This window comes from Glycine soja, chromosome 8 (assembly GCF_004193775.1).
Source record: "Glycine soja cultivar W05 chromosome 8, ASM419377v2, whole genome shotgun sequence".
NCBI classification, from domain to species: domain Eukaryota; kingdom Viridiplantae; phylum Streptophyta; class Magnoliopsida; order Fabales; family Fabaceae; genus Glycine; species Glycine soja.
The window spans coordinates 39,771,225-39,790,189 of NC_041009.1; the positions used below are offsets into that span (position 1 = coordinate 39,771,225).

The 18,965-nt window shown below is 33.1% G+C and overlaps 2 protein-coding genes across 2 annotated transcripts; both read right to left on the bottom strand.

Moving 5' to 3' along the window:
* Positions 1-269: 269 nt before the first annotated feature.
* Positions 270-4,583, bottom strand: LOC114423132. The gene is made up of 9 exons (XM_028389757.1): positions 4,407-4,583; positions 3,548-4,049; positions 3,074-3,107; positions 2,769-2,930; positions 2,137-2,226; positions 1,620-1,685; positions 1,385-1,476; positions 1,256-1,303; positions 270-689 (listed from the first exon to the last, which is right to left on the bottom strand). Exons 2-9 carry the CDS (start codon positions 3,916-3,918, stop codon positions 572-574), a joined length of 981 nt encoding a protein of 326 aa, XP_028245558.1. The 5' UTR covers positions 3,919-4,049; positions 4,407-4,583; the 3' UTR covers positions 270-571.
* An 837-nt stretch (positions 4,584-5,420) lies between these two features.
* LOC114423135 (CRS2-associated factor 2, chloroplastic) lies at positions 5,421-15,448 on the bottom strand. Its single transcript, XM_028389766.1, has 6 exons — positions 14,709-15,448; positions 13,482-13,609; positions 12,537-12,762; positions 8,622-8,749; positions 7,507-7,651; positions 5,421-6,332 (listed from the first exon to the last, which is right to left on the bottom strand). Exons 1-6 carry the CDS (start codon positions 15,361-15,363, stop codon positions 5,845-5,847), a joined length of 1,770 nt encoding a protein of 589 aa, XP_028245567.1. The 5' UTR covers positions 15,364-15,448; the 3' UTR covers positions 5,421-5,844.
* Positions 15,449-18,965: the final 3,517 nt, after the last annotated feature.

Here is an 18,965-nt window from a genome sequence, read left to right on the forward strand (position 1 = left end):
TGGTTATTTTTGAGTCTCCATGAACATAATTTATGAAAATCACAAGGTTACTAGCAAGATGTGGAAAAGGATCCGTTGCCCTGTGATGCAAGCAAGCATCTAGCTGCTGCTCATCCTTTTTACAGTGATATTCACAGATTGGTGTGATTCTAAAGCCTCACGGATAATACCAGCTTGCTTGCTGTATGCCTAAGCTAGTATAGTAATTAATACGTGTTTGAATCGCGTAAAAGATGTGTGTATGATCATGTTTTTGCATCAATTCAAATAAAGACGAAAGGCTTGTTTGGTTTGGCATTAGTTTATAAAATTCATGTCAATCTTGAAGCAACGAATAGTAGTAGCTTTTACATAAAATTCCAATTTGACATGAAAAAAAAACTGAGACAAGAGAAGCTATATAAAGCTGCTTCTAATTTGACATGGTACAGAATTCAAATCAAACATGCACATAATATGTTTTAAGTGGGGAAGGGATGAATTTACATAACAACTGGAGTTATCTAATTCTGATCTTCAAAATCACTTTTTGCTAAGTTAAGTAAAAGGTGGATTTTGGTGGAAAGTGTTGTCACCGTACAAAACGGGAAGAACCAGGAAACGATTTTGATAACCACAAGTGTTTCATCCTTACTATTAAAGCAAAGACGCCGTAGCATGGAAAGTGCATCAAAGCCACAGCCAAGTACCTGAAAGCCCAATAGGGAAAATTATACGTATAATAATTATTTGAAAGTAGACCTTATGCAATAAATTAGTTTCATATCCAGTTGCTGCATTTGTATCCAGTAACACATTAAATAAAACATGCAATGTTACACCGTAATGATTTCTTGTTCCAAAGTTTATTTTAAAATTGTCATATTTGAAAACCTTGACCAAAATTTCATAAAAAAATTCTCATTTTGCCTTATTATACTTGAACCAACTACTTTTGTAAATGTAATGTGTTTAGATTGATTTATTTGAACTAAAATAATTTTTAATAACTTTTTAAAAAAAATATAAAACAAGATCATAGTCTTATAAATTCTTTTGAAATATAAAATCAATCTGTCAGTGTCTTGAATATATAATATAATATGCTGACTTCCAAAAGGATATGCACGTGCCAATCATTGATAAAGTTGATTTTTAGTTTAGATGGGTCTATATATCAAGGAAAAATATTAAATATGTTCAACTTTATGAAGCAATGAGAATACAATCATTTCAGCAATCGTGACAATGTGACACATAGGGTTTAAGAACATACCATAAGGGTGCATACGAGGATGATAAATCAAGGAAAGGATAAGGCCACCTGTAACAAAGGTTATCAAATTATAAAAGGCACCACTCTGTTGTATAAAAAAATTATAAAACAAGGGATACACAGTTTTACCAAAGTGAAACACAAACATGGATGATCCACTGAAAAATGACAAAAGTAGACGTCCACAAGACAAAATATGCAAATCGAAACATTGGAAATCTCTGCACGTGTTAAGAATAAAAAAATGTCAATTTGAATTTTTGAACTTATTGCAAGGTCAAAAGATTAAAAAAAAAGAACTTAATGATATAATACAAATTAAAACCATATATACAAACCATAAACTGCTAAAACCCAAACTCACCATGCAATTCAATGATGTGTCACCGAGGAGGAAAAGAGCATTAATTGAGTGCATACAAAAAATCAACTGCGAAATGAAAAAAAAAAGCAAATATTTTCAGGTGAAAGAAGAACATCTTATGGATTGCAAAAGAACCAACCTACTACTTAAGAGCAGCGTTTTAAATTTGCAGTCATCTTAGAAATTTTGTGGCGATTTTGATATTGTAGAAAATTAATTGTGAAACATATAATAACTGAAAGCAAATTTTTAATAAAAGACATAATTTTGAGAACTTTTTTTTCCTCAAATTTATGGAAAAATGATACAGTTGGTTTCAAGGATATGAGTTGCATGCAACATGAAACACTGAATCTGTTGGTAACAATGGTATTCAATACAAATCTCAAATTATTTTATTTTTTTTCTACAAATATGAAACTAGGTGGAAAGGTCAAATACTCTGCAACATTTTTATGATATTTTATATGCTGAGTATAATTTCCTAGTCAAAAGGATAAATGTTGATGATACTTACAAAATCGACACTGTAATCTTTGGACATCAGAAATGGATAAAGGATGAACCAGAACACAGAGTCAGTTAGCACTACAGCACCTGCACAAGTCTATATATTTAAAAGAAAATAAAAAAATAAATTATATTGATAGATTACCTCGTGAGATTGATAGAAAACACCCTACACTTGTTAAAACAAGTTAATCACACAATGAAACCCAAAATATAAATTAATTACAGCATTTCATTAATATTAAGAAAAAGAGCAAGATGCATATTATTACACAAGCAGACATCTTAAAGTCGAGGAATTCTTATGTAGAGTTCGTCTATATAAGTTGTGTAAACTTTGCTAACTTGACCCAAAGATTTATATAATTATATTTTTTTGATATAAAGTAATAACGAACTTCTTGTTAGTGTAATTATTTAATCACAGCATTTTACAAACTACCAATGGCTGTGGATACATTCATCAGACAATTAATTTTTTTTATAAAATTTAATATCATTAATGCTAAATTCTCTTATAATATATTTTTACCATTCGTCATCAAGTTTAAAATATCCATGAAAAAAAAAAGAAAAATCTACAGCGATGAAATAACAAAAAGAATTCAAGTAAAAAAAAAAAATAACAACAAGAATTACCTGAAAAATTATTTGAAAAATGTAACCCCATAAACCAGCTGTTTTCCGAGCATCAACTATATAAGTGCCTAGTTCTGGATCTAAAGAAGTGCCATTGACCGTGCTGCTCCCATATTTATTTTGTTTTAGGGAACATCCATATAAAGAGAAATATGATCCAAACTGAAAGTGAAATCGAGATTAAAAAAAACAAGACAATCACATAAGATATTATAAAAAAAAGAAAAAATGATATAGTGCATTTTCATATTTTCATACTAATTTTTTTACTACAATGTATAAGAGTTGGAAATGTAAAGCCTTACCCCAAAGTAAATAGTGACCAATGTAAAGGTCCATCTGTTAAGCACAATAAAAAAAGAAACAATATTACGATTAGAATTTTTACAAAGACAATGGTTTATTGAAACAATCAATCATTTCCTTAAAAAAACAATAATTTGACCCTTTTCTGCCTTATTCATCTTTTATGCCACGAGTATTAAAAAATAATACCCCAATAAATGCAAGATATCATGAAACTGTTCTTTAAAAATCCTAAAACTATATCTAAAAATAATATTAAAAAAATTATACAAAGTCTTTAGCTTAAGAATTGAGGTGGCAATGAAACACCTAACAAAGAAATTAATACAATTTTTCTAATCCATTTTTTCAAAAAGGATGACAGTTATTGTTATTTTCAACAATATATATATATATATTCTTAATGCATTTTATCATTGAACATGCAAAGAATAATAGAGCATTCATATACGCTTTATTAATGTATAGCTTACTGAGTATAGAAGTAAAATATGCCTGCTCCATCTGCAGCCACACTTGCAATGATCAAAGCCAAAAGCACAACAAAACAAATTATTCTATAAATAAGGAGCCATGAAGGATCAATTCCTTTAAGACAGGTGTTCCATGCTTCATCCTCATATAGCAATCCAGCTTCTTCCTCCCCCTGATTTTCTCCACTATTCGATCTTGATTTGTTGAATCCTTCATATTTGAATATTAAAAAAGATGCTAGAGCCATGGAGGCTAAAATCCATAGTGCACAGAAGAAGAACCTCCAATTCAACCAATAACTTAGGGTAGTAGAGTCTGAAGTTATGGTTGGTTGCCATGTATGGCTAGAGGACTCTGTGAAGAAACTCATGAGTTATGTGTGCTAGCTTTAGAATTTTATGTTTCTTCTTGATGTGTTTCTTGAAACACTATGCACAATGGTGGGAGAATCATGCATTGGACTACCCTTTTCAATGATAGCCCTCAGTTCCAATAACAATACTACAACAAAAGGATAAAATGGATAGAAACTTGAAAAAATTCTATAAACACATCACAAAGATCAGCAAAAATTGCAAATGTATCAATGAAGATACAAGATATGCATCCAGAAAATTGGAACTAAGAAGCCAGGATTGTAAAAAGGAAATTAGTCACCACTAGCACATGCTTGAAAAAGAATGTACTATTAGCTACATCACAAATTAATGCAATTATAACCGAAGTAGAATTTTGATATGATTGTTGAGAAATTTGAAACTCAAGTGGGAGGAGAGAATGAGCATACACCAAGTTCGGATACATAACAACAAGCTTGCAGATCAATTTTTTGAAGCCAATGAAATCTAGATTCCTTACTTGAGATTGCTTCACCCCAAAGTCCAAAAAGTTCATTGCTTCATCCAAATGAAGAAAGAAAAAAATAAAATAAAATAGGGGTGATTCCGGATGGGAAGAAAGAAAGGTGTAGCACTCACTATTGACAAGTAAAATTTAGAGGGCAGAAGATGCTTTGCTTTATGCTTTTATGTGAGTGAAAGAGAGAGAAAGAAGAATCAAGTTGTGTGAACAATATAACCCCAGGCACAAGGAATTTGATAATAATATTAAAAAGAGCATATGTTTTTTTGGGTTTGTTGGCTGATCAGGGTTACTTAACAGAGGAAGAGAAATAGACAAGACAAAAACAATATACGCTTTTGTTTTCAATATTCACATAACTATTATTTCCTACTTCTTTTTAAAACCAAATTCAGTTTCACGCTTCAGCTTTGTATTGTATCTTTTTTTGCCATTGCGTGTTAGTTGTTATGTGTCAAATTCTTGTTTTCTATTTTTCTATTCATTTATTTGAGTTTTGTTAACCTTTCACTCGGGGGTCTGTAAACGTGCAAGTCCTAGTGAAAAGAATAAAGTGCTTAGATGAAATTAAAGTTGAGTTTGGTTCCTTCAGAACATCAATTTTGAATTAAGTTTGTTTATCGCGTGCATAGTTTTTATTTACTTTTATTAACTTTGTTTGGAAACACAAGTTTTTTATAAAATAGAATTATAATGTATTAAGTAATAGTATATATTAGTAAATAAGTTTTTATTATCCATACAATATCTTATCTAAATTTTTATTTTTTACGATTGGATTCTTATACACACATACATGGTCAAATCACTAATGTATTAAATCTAAATTCAAATTTGAACATATTTCTTTAGTTAAGAATTCAATCAACTATTTAACAAATAAAATTTAAATAATTCACAATATGCTAATTCATTTACATTTGTATTTTCACATTTAAATCAACATGTGTGCTAAAAATTATAATTAAAACATTTTTCGTTTGAGTTTAGCTTAGTTTTTTGCAAATAAGATTAAACAAACAAAAATATTAAAAATAAATAAATAAGCCGAAACAGACAATGTCATTGGTGAGGGATGGACTTAAGAGTGGGAAAACTAGAGAAGCAGTTAATCACTGGATACTCCGTGATGTGAATATATTATTTGAAGGAGTGCAGCATCAGGTAACAAAGTTGGCTTGGCTCTAATTCACCATTTTCAGAAACCATGATTCTCTTTCAGCACGAGTGGGCCACCACATGTTGTAAACGTAGTCGTTGTCGCACAAATACGTGTCATTCATGAAACCAAGGCATATAGTGCATGAGAAAATGTCCAATTCGTAATTTACAGATAACTAATTTATTTCTTTTATTGGTAATTTTACATTTCATGCCTGCTATTTTGGTCAATACAAAAGCTCTTCAAGTTGTCATTTTTATTTTTAAATAGTTTTTACTCCAATGGTCTTTGTTTTAGCTTTTTGACAATCATATCAACAGGTAATGATCCGGGTTGAGCCGATGTGTCCACCGCATACAAGTCATCGTCTTCATCATCATAGTAGTCCTCATCCTCATCCTCATCCTCTTCCTCTTCCTCTTCAGTTTGTAAGGCATCACTAGAATAACTATCTTCGAACTTTGCATAATCCTCTTCAGTATGTATGCCATCACTAGAATAACTATTTTCAAAGTTTGCAGATGAACCTTCAGCATCATTTTCTTTACTTGACAAACTAAATGCTGGATGGGAGTGCTCCAAGGCCTGTGAAACAGTGTCAAATTCCTCTACCTTCTCCAAGAGAGCATCAGGACCGAGATTAAACTCATCCAGCAACAAAGCTTTGCTTGACTGGATTGCACGCTTCCACAGAGACAACATTTTTGGGCTCGTGTTCACCATGTTGCCATCATGCTTGTATTGATTGTCGTCAGTCTCACCTGATTGACATTGTGAAAACATTACATTACAATGTTGCATGGCCAATGTTATCAACTGATATATTTTACCATATGGCCTGGTCATGATATCGAACAAACACAAAAATATCATATATAATTCATCTATGGCACAGGAAAGACAATGCCTAATTCTTGGAGGCTGATATTTTAAATATATATATAAAAAGTTAAAGGAATATGCACATTAGAAAACTGTGAAGTAGTATAACAGACAGCAGTTGAATAATCAATGAGTGGTAAGGAAAAGACCACAAAAATAGTATGTTTGTTGTTTATCATCAAAGCTTCCCTAGGAAAATATTTTTTGCAGTCATCATATTTATAACTTAGCAGATAAAGAGAAAGAAAACTCAATCTCAATGCAATGAAAATCATCCGGGTAAAATGAGTCACCTCATATAAAAGAACATAATTAAGTTATTATAGAAGAAAATTCAATGAAACTTCATTAGCTGCATCTCCCCATGTGGAACTGAACTTGTCTTCATTTTACAAACAAAAAGTAACTGTAAGACTTTCCATTTTTTTTTCTGGATCGGCAGTAAAACTTCTTTCCTTAATTTCTCCCCAATATCACTATACAAAGGTGTCCAAACAATTGTACAAGCTTCCCCAAAACATCAAATTTACTGAACACGAAGCTAATTCAACTATTCCTCAAACATCCAATTAGCTCGAAAAAATTCATGAAACCACGATGAAATGCCTTTCTAAAATGTGTCTTTCAGTCCATGGCCATTCCTTAAAATTTGTATAATAAACTCCAACATTGAAATCCATAGAGAGAAATTTGAGCACTTATCATAGTATTATCAGCTGGGGAATTGCATCAAACATGTCCTAAACTCCAAACCTGTTTTAAGAAAAAACCATTTCTTTTCTAGAGCCATGATTGCTTACTATCACCTTACTTTGAACATAAAATACTCATTGATTGTGTATCTAAATTTTAATTTTTTAGTTTTAAACTTTTGTTTTCCATTTTAGGATATATATTGGGAACCCTCATTCTTGAATGTTCCTTCCTCTTCACTAAGAATATTTCATAATTTATATACACACACGTATATGTATGCACACTGTACACGAATTCAATTGGGACAGGATATTAAAAAAAAATGGTTCGACCGAATTTATTTTCTCAAACACATACCTGAATTTTCCAAATTCCCAACAATGTTAGCTTTTGAAGGCGTAAAAACTGGCAGAGGTTGTGGGTACCTTGATTTCCAGTCTTTGCCCCTCCACATCAATATCTGTTCATCATCAAAAGACAACAGCACACAAGGAACCAAATCCTGCCAAAACAAGACTATCAAAATGGATGCAGCACAATATTCCTATTTCAATTGATTGAGGCTAAACTTAAACTGAACATGATCTTGTATTATCATGAACAAATATATATTAAAGACTATAAACAAATTCCAATGCATATTATGTTGCAGTGATCAATTGTAACAAGTCCCTCATTTTCCCCAGAGCCGACACATAATGAAGTTCGATAACAAAAGCATTGAGCTTTGTCACAAGTATAGAAGATGAACTATTTTTATTTTGGTAGTTGAGTGCAGAAAATTCTATTTTGAAATAATAATTCCCTGGTTAACTACCATAAGGGTGCCTTCAAATTCAATGATAGACCAGTCCTGAAGCTCACTTTTAGCATATAGCCTGAGACAGATAATAATACGAAAAATCAAATTGATGAATACTCAATCACGCACTTCATGTGAATTTGGCACTTACCAACTGAGAAGTTATAATCATTAATTAATTCACCTGTATTATTTAAGGATTTGCTTTCCTAGTCGAACCATGTTCTTGCTTTCTTTCCTAAATCTTTCTTGGAAGAATAAAAGGGGAGTCAAGGTACTTAGGAACAGGTTAGATAAACAGAAGAATTTCAGGAAATTGTAATTTGTGAGAACTAAGCAAGTGTTCAGTTATAAGGGAAACCCTTTGAAGGGTAATTTCTCTCCTTATTCTATTCAATTATCCTTAGTTATTAGAATCTTACGATTAACAATTCAAACCCCATTATTTGATAGATATGGCTACGTATCACTTAGTTCATATCATAAGATGAATCATATATAACTTTGTATCTTATGGTACATAAATGAATTAGTGCAATTAATACCTAGAACAGATATCAAAATTGTTTGTTTCAGGCATAACTAATAAGGTGCAAAAAGAATGACGCGAGGCGTAACTAACAAGGTGCAAAAGGAATAAATCGATATACAAAGCCTGTTATGTAGATACCTTAAGCTTGGCACCTATTTTCTTGTAATCACTAGGATCCAATCCCTTGCAGTTAATTTTCACCAAAATACTTCCTTCAAAAGCATCTCTGACATCCTTTACAAGGGATGTATATACTCCATTTTTGGCTGCAACAGGAAAGAAGTAAATTAGAGGTAGAAATTTAGAAATAAGAACCTTAATTCATGTCTCAAATGAATGTTAATCATCTAAAAAGAAGAATGTAATATCAATAATAATTTATACTATGGGTTCTATTTGAATTATCTATATTCTTACTCTACTAACCAGGAACAAGTATTTTATTTGGACAGAGTGATAACCCATGAAAGAAAAAAGAGAACTTGATAGAAACAAAGGAAACAAACAATTTTATTGATAGAGAACTTGATAGAATTCACCTGTAAAGATTTCCCCTTCACAAAGAGTTGTCCTTTTCATACAAACTTTTAAATTTTCTGAATAAATCCCTTCCATCCTTAATCTAACCCCTCTGATTTATCTAACTGATTCCCACTAACTACTCTAACTATCTCTATCTACTTTTTCTTCCCTTCTTTCCTAACAATACCACCTCCCCTGGAATTCAACATTGTACCCCCAAGGTTGAAATCCTGAAAGCTGGAAATGAATAATAAAAATTTCATGGTAAGGAGATGGTGCCTCAGTCTAAGCCAGAGGAAGTTCTTAGGCTCTGAGCACTTTAGAGAACTCACATTTACCTCACTCCAAGAAGACGGATGAGGGCTCAAACCTGCAACTAGTCAGATGTTCTATTTTCAAATGGCAACTTCTTTGCCCAAAGACTTGGGATTGGCCCATTAGTTCAAAATATGGCCTCAGTGGACAGATTTCCAATGCCCATAGCCTTTTTCATGAACCTAAATAATGCCAAGACAAGGTTGGGCTTGGCCAATTAAGCAGAAAAAAAACCCTCCATAATCGTCATGATCAGTGCCACTATCCCGGTCCATGTTTTGTTCCAAAGCACATGTGGGTGAGTAAACCACACCACCAAAAATTCACCCAACACAACATCCCCATTGTCTTGAATAAGCTTTGGAAGAAATCATTATATTTGCTTAAGAACAAAAATTTTATCAATATTTTTTGCCTTAACGAAATACTGGAATTGGAGGAGGGAATAAGAATCTAAACAAAATTCTGTCTACATTCTGGCAATGATTCCCATCAGATTTATAGAACTCTGACAACATATTTCTTAATCCTGACAGCTTTTCCTTGTCTGAAGCATTTCTGGATTTCTGATGCAGCCTGAGTTCTGAAGCACAATCATATGTCCCACTTGCATTCTACTTAAGTCTGCTCCAGAAGATTCTTCCTGTCACTTTTCTTTGAGATGCCACCACCCAAATCAACAACATGCATCCAAAGGAAGGATTTCCTCAGAAGAACATTTTTTGTTTGTTTATTCAAAATGGGTTGGTCAGTCCATGCCCTAGTTTCTACTAGAACAAAATTGCAGCATGCAAGGCATGGTTTTGTTCCCTCAGCTACCATACAAATCCCAATGAGGTGGTTCCGACAGCAGCAATAGGCTGACTGGACTGCTCAAAACCCAAAATTTTCTAGCCATAATAAGGGGGTGCATCCACTTATGCTCGACCACCGTACACAGATGTTCATCTTTGCCCCTACATTGAGACCAAAACCTAGCCATGACAGCAGTGGTTTCTCCATCTTGACCTGTATGTTAACACCATGACAGTGTCATGATTCCAGTTATTTCCATTTCATTGTAACAAGTTCTTTCTAGAGTTCTTTTATTGTCACCAAATCTGAGATTTGGAAATCGTGATCAATTCTTGTATCTGCATCTTTGACTTCTGCCTCTATCACCTCTGCCACTGGGTCATCCCTGTTACTGTCACTTTATCTGGTTCTGCTTTTGTTTCTTGTTTTACCAGCACCTTATTGAATGGCCAATCTTGTAATGCATTTGTTTCTTCCTGTTCCAACATCCAACCCAATGCACCACTTCCATTGAAACTACGACTGTCTTGCACCAAGAACAAGATTCATCACTGGCAAACTCTGAACATCCTCCTTCCACATTTTCCTTGTTCTTGCTCAATTGTGATGAAGCAGGTCCTCACCATGTTTGTGCTTTTGCCTTTTCCTCCTCGGGATCAATTCCCTACTTCCTCAGCAACTTATGAAGTATCTACTTAAGCTCTTCAATTCTATGATTCTATCAAAACTCTAATCTCAAAAATTCAGGAATCCAATGAGGCTGTAGCCCCTGATCTCTGGTCATTTCTTCAAGAACACCATCAAATTCTCCACTTCTTCCCCAATAAGATCCAGAAGGTTGGACCAATTGTTATGAACCCATGGAAGAAAATTGAATGATAGATAGATAGATACAACAACAACAACAACAACAACAACGCCTTATCCCACTAGGTGGGGTCGGCTACATGGATCAACTTCCGCCATAATGTTCTATCAAGTACCATACTTCTATCCAAATCATTAAGTTCGAGATCCTTCTTGATAACCTCTCTTATAGTCTTTTTGGGTCTTCCTCTGCCTCGAATTGTTTGCCTTCTCTCCATCTGGTCTACTCTCCTCACTACAGAGTCTACCGGTCTTCTCTCTACATGCCCAAATCACCTAAGTCTATTTTCCACCATCTTCTCTACAATAGGCGCTACTCCAACCCTCTCTCTAATAGCTCCATTTCTAATTTTATCCTGTCGAGTCTTACCACACATCCACCGCAACATCCTCATCTCCGCTACACCTACTTTAGTCTCATGTTGGCTCTTGACCGCCCAACATTCTGTTCCGTACAAAATCGCCGGTCTTACCGCAGTCCGATAAAACTTTCCCTTTAGCTTGATCGGTACCTTTGCATCACATAACACCCCCGATGCTTTTCTCCATTTCATCCATCCTGCTTGAATGCGATGATTCACATCCCCTTCAATTTCTCCATCATCCTGTATTACAGACCCAAGATATTTAAACCGTGTGACTTGAGGGATAATATGGTCTTCTATTTTCACCTCTGAGTTAGATACCCTCCTACTTTTGTTGAACTTACATTCCATATACTCTGATTTGCTTCTGCTTAGGCGAAAGCCATGTGTTTCTAGAGCTCGTCTCCAAGTTTCCAACCTCTCATTCAACTCCTCCCTCGACTCTCCAAGGAGGACTATGTCATCTGCAAAAAGCATGCTCTAATTCTCTGAATGAATCTTTTCATCTTTATTCTCCTATATTTGTTTAACTGATTCCCTTAACTTAGTTGCAGTAACTGGCTAACTGCCCCTAACTATGTTTCCTTCTTTTCAGACCCAACAGGCAGTGATACTTCAATATTATTGATAGATACCCATTAGTAGTTAGTTAGGTGCCTGTTAGTGAGGGAGGTAGTTAGTTGGGCAGAAGAAATAAGGCATATTGCCCATAAATAAAGAGGGGAGGTTGATAGAGAAATCATCTTATCATTTGAGAAAGGTAGACTCATAGAGAGTGAGGAGAATAATATTGAGGGAAATCATTTATTTTGTATCTTCTAACCCTAGCCTAAGGCAGGTACCACATTGGCACAACAATTGAAATTTAGGGTTCAACAATAAGAAATCATTCTTTCCTTTGTATTCTGAACCAATTCTATCGATTATTAATCCTAATGACTTGTTAATAGTGTTATAGAACTCAGATAGCTATTAATGGCACCAAAATGTATTTCAGACAGATTAAAAATATTTAAGCCTAAAGAGTTTGAGTTTAGAAAAAAGTCTTGGCTCAACTTCTGTGACTTCAGTTACTCAAGGCAAGACAAAAAAAAAAAGACAAAGGGTACAATAAATTGTCAAATTTCTTCATGCTACATACGTGTGTGTGCATTAGAAAGACAGATATGAAACCCCAATAGATGGTTACCTAATTTACATATTGGTAACAGGCTTTTCCCCTTCATCCGTAATTCATCAGCTTCATCTTTTGTTAATCCTCCTGGAGCATCCTGTATAAGTTTTGGGTAAACAGGAGCAGCTGGCTTCCAGAGCATCACTGGATACTGTGGACGAGTACTATAGTTGTAATTTCTGCCACGGAAAAGATAAACTACACCACCAACCCGATGAATTATTTTCCCCCCTGTTTTCTCCTGTTATAACATACATAGTTTGACTTCAAAGTAAACAAATAATGTTAAGCAACAACCAACTTTCATGCATGGCTCATAATAATCTATTGCTTTTGTCAACATTGTGTGCTGTAATTGATTAAACGGAAGAGGAACTAAAAAAAAGTAAAAGCATCAACAAAATCTATTCTCAATCTAACTATGAATTAAAGACAGTATTGAAGACAAAAAAAAAATGCCTCAACTAGGAAACAGAACCCGCCAGAACAATTCAACTGAATATTGCCTCAACTAATAATATTGTCCCAAAATCAGCATTCAATGCCTTTTGACCACCCAGCTAGAGCATCACTCATCGTATACATTTTAACAACTCAAATGGGAACTACCAAGAGCTCAAAGTAACTTTTGATCCCTTACTCAGTCAAGTACAGCCAAACCTTATTACGTTCATCACTGCTAAAAAATGTTATATGCTATTGGTGAATTTTAAAACACTAGACTACAACTTTAAAATTTGCTGAAAAACAGTTTCAGCTAAAAGTTCTCTAACTAACATATTTTCATTTCCAGGTCATAATCCATGTTGAGCAATATATGCCCAGGAATGATCTTGTGCAATTGTAGATATAAATATGCTCACAGATTAAATGAAAAGAGATTTTGAGGTAAGAAATATGCAACCGCAAACTACACAAGATTACAAATAAATTTTGAAAAAATGAAAAGGGGTGCCATACCTCAATATGGTGGCAAACATTATCCATATCTACAGTTGGAACACCTAAACAACGAATTTTACAGACTCGGCGACGCTTCCAATGTGAATGTATCAACTCCAGCATGTTATGCGTTAATCCATCCCTTCCTAGACCATCAGAACTAAACATCATCAAATCTTAACTCATAATAATAAATTCAGGATTTTAAATTGCAAACTGCATCACATGAAGGCGATGCCAGTATCTAAATTGCATTGGCCACAACAACTGCATCATACCATGATTGTGAACCACTTAAAAACTTGATTTAATTCATTATCATCGTAAAGCCTCGCAAGAAATAAAAAAACACAGTTCAGATAACACTTAACCAATGATCAAAGCCACTCATCATCAGAGACAAGGTTTTAAAATACGATCCACAAATGCAACTTTGGCTGCAAAATCAGGGTCATTATTTTAAAAAACGGTCTCAAACCACAATTGCAGTCCCAATGTCAAGGTTTTTTTTACTCACTGCAACTGCATTGCTATTACAATTGTGGTCACATTTTCCCACTGCAATTTAAAACATTGGTCCAGTTTTTTGGAGTCACTGCAACCCCATCACCATTCACAACCGCAATTGCAGTCTCACCAACCACATTTGTACACAACATATCGCAATGGAACCACAATTCAAGACCTTGATCATAAACAACAAATAAAGCAAACACACTCAAAGGAGTTGCATGAGTGAGTGGTTACTGGTTCCTACCACTTGGACTCATCCAACAACTAACTAACTACCTACCCACCCTTGAATCATTTCCATACAGTGTGAAAAAACTATAAAGCTTAAATACATTTTTGGTCCCTACAATTTAGCGTTTTTTTTTTTCCTTTTCGTACCTGCAATTTTTTTTTTTCGTTTAGTCCTTCCAAAATTAGATTGTTTTGTTTTTCGTCCTTAAAGTTTTTTGGATAGCGCTTTGACCAGTAAAAAAAAAAACTTTGAACAGTGGAAAAAAGTGCTATCTAAGGCACTTCAAGGATGAAAAACAAACTCACATTTTGCAAGCACTAAAACGGTTTCTTTTGTTAGGGGCGAAAATGAAAAAAAAAAGTGGCAGGGTAAAGAAAATGTATTTAAGCCTTTGAACTAACCAAGATTAACTACGACTAGGGTTTTCAAAGTACAGGAACTAACACCATTATTGACGGAACCACATTTTGCACAATAAAAGATGATGCGAAAGAACTAACCAAGATTAACCTGGCGATTGTAAGACATCATGGGCTTAACCAGCATATGTATCTCCCACTTCTTCAGAGGCTCTCCGAGAATCTCCTCCCTGCTCTTCCCCTCTAGCGGAAACTGCCCCATGGGAAACGGCCCGGGCATCTCCACGAGCTTCACGCCCTTGGTGCCGGCCGGCGGGGGATTGAACGAGTCGAAGAGCGGAACCTTCTTGCTCTTCTTGCCCTTCAGCGGCGCCTTCCCGGTCCACGGCCGCGGCATCGTGGGAGGCGCGAAGGGAAGGAAAGCCGGCTCGCGGATGGCGATCGGCTTCGCCTTGGGCGTCTCGGAGTAGCTGAACTGGAACTCGAACGGCGCGCCGGGGAGCAGGTACGACACGCCGGACTCCCCGATTACGACGGCGCGGTCCGCGCCGTCGGAGGCGATGACGCCGCCGTCACGGGGAACTGGCCGGTGGTACTTGGAGCGGCGGTGGTGTTTGAGGGCGGGGTTCTGTGGTGGGGGTGGTTGGGGTTTTTTGCGGGGAGGGGGGTATTTGGGGATTGGGATTGGTGGTTGTGGGGTGGCGGAGACGGTGGTGGGGGGTGGCGGCGTTGGTGGAATGGAGGAGAAGAGGTTTCTTCCGGCGGGAAGGGAGGAGGATAATGCTACTATTACCATTTGGAAACTGTTTTGCTGGTGGGGATTAAAGAGTGAAAGGGAGGGAACTCATAACGTCTCTCGTTTCAGCTGCACTGATATTTTTCTGTCGTCCACGCATAGTGTAACACATGTCACATGTGCAACGTTATGGGCTTGGTTTTAACAGCAATGGACCATGCTTCAAGGCCCGTGATTTTTTTGGGGCATAAAATAAAACTTCTTCTAGTCAATATAATTTCTTTTTTATCGGTAGAAAACAAAAATATATATCAAAATTTATAATATCTTATATATCTTATTTAACTACAGTTTTAACTTTATGCTAATCAATCTAATTTTTCTACTTTTTATATTAGAATTATTTAGGCTAGCACAATTACTCAATAACCCTTTTATTTAAATTGAATGATAAATTTGTATAAATACTTATTACTTAATAATTTCTATAATTCGCCTAAGAAAATAATTTCTATAATTTAATTTTATTGTTGTAGAATTTATCTTTCTCACTTTCTTTTTTTGTTTATCTAATGTATACATTTTACTTCTTACATGAAAATTTAATGTTGTTTAATATTTATATGATAGTGTAATTTTTCTTACATGAATATATAATAAATATTTTTTTATGGGCGACAACTTTTTCTCTCTAAAGTATGTAACATATTTGCATACTTAAACTCAATAATATTTATTTTTACTCTGAAATCCTATAAATCATATAAAATAAATGTAAATAAGTTCATATATGAATATTTTGTTGAATAATATTTATATTTGGTGTTGAAATTTTTATATTAAATATTATTTTTAATTTAATTAGTTAATATATTTATTACATAATATTATTTTGACACCATGTTTAATAACTTAATAGATAGAAACTTTATAGATTAATATCTATATATTAATTTTATTTTTTTATAGAAATATATCACAACCTCAAATTATTTTATCAATAATAATATAAATTAAATATTTTTAAATTTTTTATGATAGATGCCACATGTATGTTCCAAAATATTTTTCCCAAAAAAAAAGTGTAATAACATCAATTAGTTTTTTTAATAAGGACTTCACTAAGAAGTCTTTTTATGTTTATGTTAATTACTATAATTGTCAATCAAATCTCAATCTAAATAGAAATGTATAAACACTTTCATTGAGTGGAGGAGTTCTTCAAGGCGACTTTCGTGCGCTTTGATTTCCTCAACTATGGGCAATTCTCTTTTTGCACCAGTAGAGATGAATATGTTTGTCAGCACGAAATGTTTTATATTTAATGATTTTAATTTTTTGTTTATACATATTTAAAAAAAGAGTAAAGTGAAAAATAAAATGAAACGAAAATTTTCTATATATTGAAATTTTCTTAATGAAATGCTAAAATTTTGAAAACAAATACCCACTAAGTATTTTCATAACATGGATCAATTAATGTATTAGTATTTTAAAAATGTACTTGTAAAAGATTTTTTTTCTTAATCATTCAATTCATTAGAGAAAATGAATCTGACTAATTCAGAATTTGATTAGAAGTAAGTAAAGTTATAAAGTTGATTAAGAAATATACTCGTAAAAGTTTTAACATCTGTTGTTTTCAAATAATACATTTTATTGATGTTATATATCATGCTATATAATTTAAATTAAATATATCATATGGGTATGAGTATAATCTTTGTTTAATGTATTAATTTTAAAAAAAAATGATAAAAAATATTTATTTTAATTTATATATGTTTAGGATTTTCTTAAAATTTATTTGAATGTTGTCATTGTTGTGACTTCCATGTGGCAAGTGGGAAGTATAATGTAGTAATATCTATCATAGTGGGTAGTACTCACCGTGCTTATCTTTATATAGAGAAGAACAAGATAAATGTAACTATATTTTTCTGTCCACTATATTTTTACAAACCAATTATATCTATTAAGATGATATTGTTTCTATTTTTAAGAAACAAGTTATAATATAAAATGTAATATTGCTTATTTCTTATGAAAATGAACATAGATAGTATTAGTTTAGAGATATTTTACATTTATTTTATATTCAAAATATTATATTGATGATTTATTGTTGTTGTATGGCCTCTTACTCTTGTAGATAATTTTGTCTAGTGTTTAAACTCGCTACCATAGTCTAAAAATCTGTTAGTGAACGTTTGTACGGTGTTTAATTTAGTCTCGTTTTAAGTATTTTTAAAATTTAATTATATTTATTTAATGTATTTTTTAGCTCTCCTATGAAGTTCTTACGATTAACTTGTGGATCCGTCCTAGGGGATAATATATGTCACGGGATAATTTCTATTTTTGGATTTTAAATCAATAGTTATTATTTTTTATTTCCAATCTATTTTTTGGATTTTGCCCGTAACTTATAAGTCCAAATTTTGGTTCTTATGTGGTTTTCCAAAAATAAGATTAGTTAATTTAAAATAATACAAACTAAAATGTGATTTTCCAAAATTCAATTAACTATTTGTAAATTTAATTATAATTTATATTTTCATACAACTTAGTTGTTATCTTAATGGATATATAATAAAACAGTTAACATTTTAGTTTCGCAAATGACATTTACTTATGAAAATAAAGTAACTAAAGAAATAAGAGAACTCTTGACAACATTAAACCAACCAATAAAAGCAATATAAGAAATATTATTCTATTCATATAAATCATAATTTATTAAAAATAATAATAGTATAAATTAACTTCATATCTCGATAACTAAATAAAAATGTATAAAAATTTTGAAAATAAATTCCCACTATGAGTATTTAATGGGAATTGTAGATATAGTTGACGGCGCGTGCTCCAGTAGACTAGTAAATTCTTTTTGTTTGGTGCACAAAGAAATCTAACTTGATATTGTAAGTTTGTCTAGGTTTTTTAATTTTTTAATATTATAAATTTTATAATATTTTAATAGACAAAGACAAATTTGTCATTAATGAGATAATAAGATATTATTGTCCTCCGACAACCTTAATGGCTTTTTTGCCCATTAAAATTGAAAGAGAATTGTTAAAAAATATCAACAAACATTAAACAGATTCTGCCATTAAACCACTATCATCAACTATACCGCAGCAACAAAAATTAATAAATCAATCACAATACTACAACTTTCTAATCATGCAACCTTGAGGTTTCATAAACAACCTCACCCCCACCAAACATTAACCTCTGACAATAGACATTGCCTTCAAATTAACAAAAATGGAGAATTTAGTTTGTTATAGCAACAATGTTCCTTCTGCCATAGACAAAAAGGGAATAAGTACCAAACACTCTCCAAAACAACTTTCTCACCTAAGACCTTCTTATGACAACCACTATTTTCCAAAATATTCCAATTAATGAAAGGGCAAATGGGTAAAACACATCAACATTAATAATTTTCATTTAAACAAAAGAAGTGATACAAAAGTCATAATACATTTGTCTTTAAAATATTATTTAACTACTACAATAGGTTAGACGGAACAAATCTACTTGTTGAATATTATATTATAAAATCCAACGTCCAGGAAAAATTAGTGCATGAAACACAAATTTCATTCTTTGACCACTGTAGCCTGCATCATAGTTGACTTGTTGAACTTTTT

Excerpts from the sequence above, each read along its gene's own strand:
- LOC114423132 (XM_028389757.1), bottom strand. The coding sequence starts at position 3,918 with ATGAGTTTCTTCACAGAGTCCTCTAGCCATACATGGCAACCAACCATA. Across the intron at positions 1,686-2,136 it reads AAGATTACAGTGTCGATTTT|TTGATTTTTTGTATGCACTC; the intron begins GTAAGTATCATC and ends TTCATTTCGCAG. Across the intron at positions 1,304-1,384 it reads CATGTTTGTGTTTCACTTTG|GTGGCCTTATCCTTTCCTTG; the intron begins GTAAAACTGTGT and ends CCTTTGTTACAG.
- LOC114423135 (XM_028389766.1), bottom strand. The coding sequence starts at position 15,363 with ATGGTAATAGTAGCATTATCCTCCTCCCTTCCCGCCGGAAGAAACCTC. Across the intron at positions 12,763-13,481 it reads ATGTTTGCCACCATATTGAG|GAGAAAACAGGGGGGAAAAT; the intron begins GTATGGCACCCC and ends ATGTTATAACAG. Across the intron at positions 6,333-7,506 it reads TGGGAATTTGGAAAATTCAG|GTGAGACTGACGACAATCAA; the intron begins GTATGTGTTTGA and ends AATGTCAATCAG.